Below are 5056 nucleotides of genomic sequence, written 5' to 3' on the forward strand. Positions count from 1 at the left end.
GAGAGAGGGGAGAGGAAAGGGAAAGGAAAGAGAGAGAGAGAGAAAGAGGAAAGAGAGGGAGAGGAAAGAGGCATAAAATAATTCATTTGCATTTAATTGTAATGGTTCAAAGAATGTTCGGAAAAATGTTCGGCCCTCCAGCACGTTCACTTCATCCAATCTGGCCCTCTTTGAAAAAAGTTTGGACACCCCTGCCCTATACCATTTCGGACAAATGGCAGTCCAGTCTCTTCTTAAAAACTTCCAGTGTTGGAGCATTCACCGCTTCTGGAGGCAGGTAGTTCCACTGGTTAATTGTTCTGTCAGGAAGTTTCTCCTTAGTTCTAGGTTGCTTCTCTTCTTGATTAGTTTCCATCCGTTGCTTCTTGTCCTGCCTTCAGGCGCTTTGGAGAATAGCCTGACTCCCTCTTCTTTGTGGCAGCCCCTGAGATATTGGAACACTGCTATCATGTCCCCCCTCGTCCTTCTCTTTGTTAAACTAGACATACCCAATTCCAGCAGCCGTTCCTCATATGTTTTAGCCTCCAGTCCCCTAATCATCTTTGTTGCTCTTCTCCGTACTCTTTCTAGAATCTCAACATCTTTTTTACATCGCGGTGACCAAAACTGGATGCAGTATTCCAAGTGTGGCCTTACCAAAGCATTGTAAAGTGGTATTAACACTTCACGTGATCTTGATTCTATCCCTCTGTTAATGCAGCCTAGCACTGTGTTGGCTTTTTTGGCAGCTGCAGCACACTGCTGGCTCATATTTAAGTGATTGTCCACTAGGACTCCGAGGTCCCTCTCACAGTTACTACTATTGGGCAAGGTACCCCCTATATTATACCTGTACATTTGGTTTTTCTTGCCTAAATGTAGAACCTTGAATTGAATTTCATTTTGTTAGATAGTGTCCAGTGTTCAAGTCTGTCCAGATCCTCCTGTATCTTAAGCCTATCTTCTGGAGTGTTGGCTATTCCTGCCAGCTTGGTGTCGTCTGCAAATTTGATGAATTCCCCATCTATCCCCTCATCCAAATTGTTGATGAAGATGTTGAAGAGCACTGGGCTCAGAACAGAGCCTTGGCATACCCCACTACACACTTAATAGTTAATAGTTCTGAGCAGTAGGTATCCAGTGGGTACTGGTTACACTACTATGGGCAACAGTGGCTTTTTCTAATTCTTATTTTTTTACCCTTTCCTTTGATTTTCATAACATATTTATATATCTCTACTGAAAAGGAAGACCCCTGAATTCAGTCTGGCTCACTTCCATGTGTATAAGATTGATCTGTAATCATGACTTTAAAAATGCAGCAGTTTGAGAAAATTTTTATTTGGAGTCTGATTAAGTCTTAAATGATAGAACCAAAGAAAAATCTCTTTCTATACAAAATATTTACATTTCACATAAATAAATAATATCTCAATTGTAATTTGCTCTCAAAAGCAGTTTTATACTGTAGAAGATCTTTTTTTTTTTTTTTTTACCCCAAAACTATATTGGGAGCACTTTCTGAGCCAACAATCAAAGCTATATCAATGATATTATCATTATTCTTGCTATGCCTGAGGCAGAAAGAAATTATGAACAGCTACTGAATTCATTATTTAAGTCACCATCCTGACATGGAATATCTTTCTTTAGCACAGGTGTGTCCAGCCCACAACCAAAGGGCTACATGTGGTCCACAAGATAATAAAAAATATAAAAAATGAAGTTTGTTATTAATAAAGGAAAATATTTGTAGCCCAAGGTTTGGTGCTCTCTGGGCTTGTCTGTTTTCTTATAGATGTTTTATTACCCAAACTAGGTAACATCGTCAGTGCCAGTTACCTGGTTTGGGTAATGAAATGTCTGCAAATAAACAACCAAGTTCAGAGAGCACCAAGGATCTCTGAAATTTGTTATTTATATACATTAGCTATATTATATATTTTATATGCAGACCAAGAGAATTCTTCTTGACGCAATGTGGCCTAGGCAAGTCAAAAGATTGGACAATCAAGCTTTAGATAGAAATCTAAAATAATAGAGGATCAAGAAATCCTAAGTTTGTTAAATTAAGAAGGATCTTTTCTTCTGAGGAGGGATGTGACATTAACAAGGGCTCTATGAACAAGAAGGGCATGGCTATTTGGGAACCTCATGTCTGTGGCTTGATAGGGATTGCCAGATTTGGGGAGGGGGAGTATCTCTGTTCAGTAAATGTTATATTAGTAGAGTTTTGTGTCAGCTCATTGACTGTTAGACATCTTAATTTGGCCATGAAGAATTCTGAATCAGTATTTTTGTCAATTCTGTGAGCACTCTAAATAATTTGGTATATCTTACCCTGGTTTGACCTCTCCACTGTTCACCTCTACTCTTTCTGAAATACTTGAATACTTGAAAATAAAGTGCCTTAGCCTCAGTACAAATGTTCTGTTTACATCCCGACTCTGTGTGAATGGAAACTAATTTATTTCTACTTTCTTCTTCCTGTACTTCAATCAGCTACCAATCTATATGGGGACTTTTCCTCTTATCCCATGGCTGCTAAATTTGCTCAGAGTCTTTGATGAGGGACTTTGTTAAAAGCCTTTTAAAATGTCGAATAAACAAGGTGTCATGGTTCTGACAGATGAAACTCTTCAAAAGAACTTTGAGGCATTATTTACCTTAAAGAATCTTTTATTCGAGAAACATAATATCGGCACTACATAGTTGAAACCAAAAGCTAAATTCCCCTCCCCTGGGTACAATGTAACAAAGCACAATTCCCTCCTCCAATTAACAGTCATGAATCACATTCCCCAATTAGCTTGAAGCGTGGGCTTTCTCCCCAACTCTCCACCCCACCAAAATTCTAACAACTCAGGGCCCAATGACCTTGGGTTCCCATGGCTAAGTTATTATTTTTATGACTAGCTAGACTCTCATCCACCTTCCCCCTCCCAGCATCAACTAACTCTAAAAGCAATAGAGGAAAAATGGCTGCATTTCCATCTGTTGTCAAAGCAAGAGCAGCGTTGACATAAGGTCTGGCAAATGAAACTTATCCACTTACTTGATGAAACTTTCGGATGTCTCTAAAAAATCAGTGAGGCAGGAATTACCTTTGCATAAACCCTCCTAAAGAATTAGCAAGATGTTGCCATATGCCCAGGTGACCATTCTATTTTTTAATACCACTTTCCCACCCATTTACCTAGCTAGGCGATCTATACTTTCCTGAATCCTTTTTAAAAATTGACATTAGAGCCATTTCCCATTCTTATGTTACAGAGGTTAGTGTATGCATGTTTATTTATCTCTTGTTTTTAAAAGCTGTAGAATGGCACTGTACTTGTGCAGTTATTAAATTGGTGGTTTTATTGAACTTTCCAGTCCTTTGAAGACACCGCTGAAAATGCTGGATGTTTCTAACTGTTCGCTGAACCATCTTGACATGGCTTATTTAGCCAACAGCCTGCATTCAGAGAGCCTAGAAGCTCTTGACATCAGTGGACATGATGTGGCTGATTTGTACCCATCCACCTTCTTCAAACTCCTGAACCATTCATCTTACACACTGAAAAGTCTCATGCTTGAGGAATGCAACATTCAGGACATTCATATCAACATGCTGATTTTGGGATTGGTTCCTTGTCGGAAATTAGAGGAGCTGAAGTTCCTTGGAAATCCTCTATCTTCTCGAGCCTTGAAATGTCTTTTTAATATTTTCGTTGATTTTCCAAGACTGAAATATATTGAATTTCCAGTTCCGAGGGATTGCTATGCAAGCAACATCAGTTACCCAATTGGAGAAAGTGATCTTTCGAAATTCGACCACCAGAAATATGAGGGAATAGTCGAAGAACTTAACATGATTTTATTGCAAGCAAAGCGGGAAGACATCACGGCTTCTACTCCCCTCTATGGAGGGTATGATGCTGCAATTCAGGAAACAGGAAATGAACTAGGAATTTCTTTGTTGAAGTCATTCCAAGATGCCCTACAAAATTTCAGCGTGGCACTTAAAGAAATGAGCTGAAGTTTGAAGCTGAACAAGTATAAAGAAACAAAATGTGAGCACATATGGAGAACTGAAAAGAGGTTTGTAGTACCATCAAACTGATATCATGGTCACCTGAAGATCTCCCATAGAACTATAACCATCCTCTTTTATACTGGTTTGACCTTCCATCCTCTTTATTTCCTGAGAAAATTCAGACACACATACTAAAAATAAGATAAATCACAAATGTATTTTAAGAAGTATACATGGACCTAGTGATGCCCATCAGTTCCCTATTACGCAATCCAGTGTTGGGCACTCCATTTAGGGAATTCCAGAGCAAGCCCTAATGCAATAAATGCAAAACTGTAACCCACATTGCAGCCTTCCTCATTTATTTTTATAGATATTTTGGCAAGAAATTGAAGCTCTCATTGGCAAATAAATTATGCGATTTGGATGCTAAATAGATGCTTGTTTCAGAATGCTTCAATATAGGGTACTTACCATTTTAAGTTCATGAACCAACCTGAGATTTCACCATGTCTATGCACTCAATATTAAGCTGCGGTTTTTCTGTGAGTCCTGTGGAATGGACATTTTATCCTAGACAGCCCAATCTACCCAGTTTGTCCAAGAGAATATGATTAAATTAAATGATTTCTGTGCATATATGAGTTAGAGAAATGACTATCAGTCTCTAATTTTCAATGTTTTTCTTGGTACATCAGATGTTAAGTGCAGCATATAGCTGAATATACACAAGAAATATAGAATATATATATATACATACATACATACATACATACATACATATATTATCTTGAGTTTGGTGCACCCTGTCGGCCCAAATATGGGAGAAAGGCCGACAGGGTGCACCAAACTCAAGATAATTCTTCTCCCCTGTCTCATAGCTGACAAAGTGAGAAAGAGCCTGTGGTCTAGAGGTTAATACATCTGCCTAACATGCAGACAGCCCAGGTTCAAATCTCAGAAGGGTATGTCTGGTTGAAAAGAACTAAAAAGTTTGAAATGGCTATTCCAGTTCTCCCTTAATTCTTTGTTAGCAATCCAAATTTTGAAAAAACATAC

At 38.5% G+C, this 5056-nt stretch overlaps 1 protein-coding gene across 1 annotated transcript in view; it reads left to right on the top strand.

Moving 5' to 3' along the window:
* LOC107285637 (leucine-rich repeat-containing protein 14B) overlaps window positions 1-4340 on the top strand; it is a 7730-nt gene extending 3390 nt beyond the window's left edge. The window contains exon 2 of the mRNA XM_015813849.2: window positions 3355-4340. Within this exon, the coding sequence (XP_015669335.1) occupies window positions 3355-4000 (646 nt within the window). The 3' untranslated portion in view covers window positions 4001-4340. The remainder of the gene's footprint in view (window positions 1-3354) is intronic.
* The last annotated feature ends 716 nt before the right edge of the window (window positions 4341-5056 follow it).

This window comes from Protobothrops mucrosquamatus, unplaced genomic scaffold, assembly GCF_001527695.2.
Source record: "Protobothrops mucrosquamatus isolate PMUCROS unplaced genomic scaffold, P.Mucros_1.0 scaffold199, whole genome shotgun sequence".
NCBI classification, from domain to species: Eukaryota; Metazoa; Chordata; class Lepidosauria; order Squamata; family Viperidae; genus Protobothrops; species Protobothrops mucrosquamatus.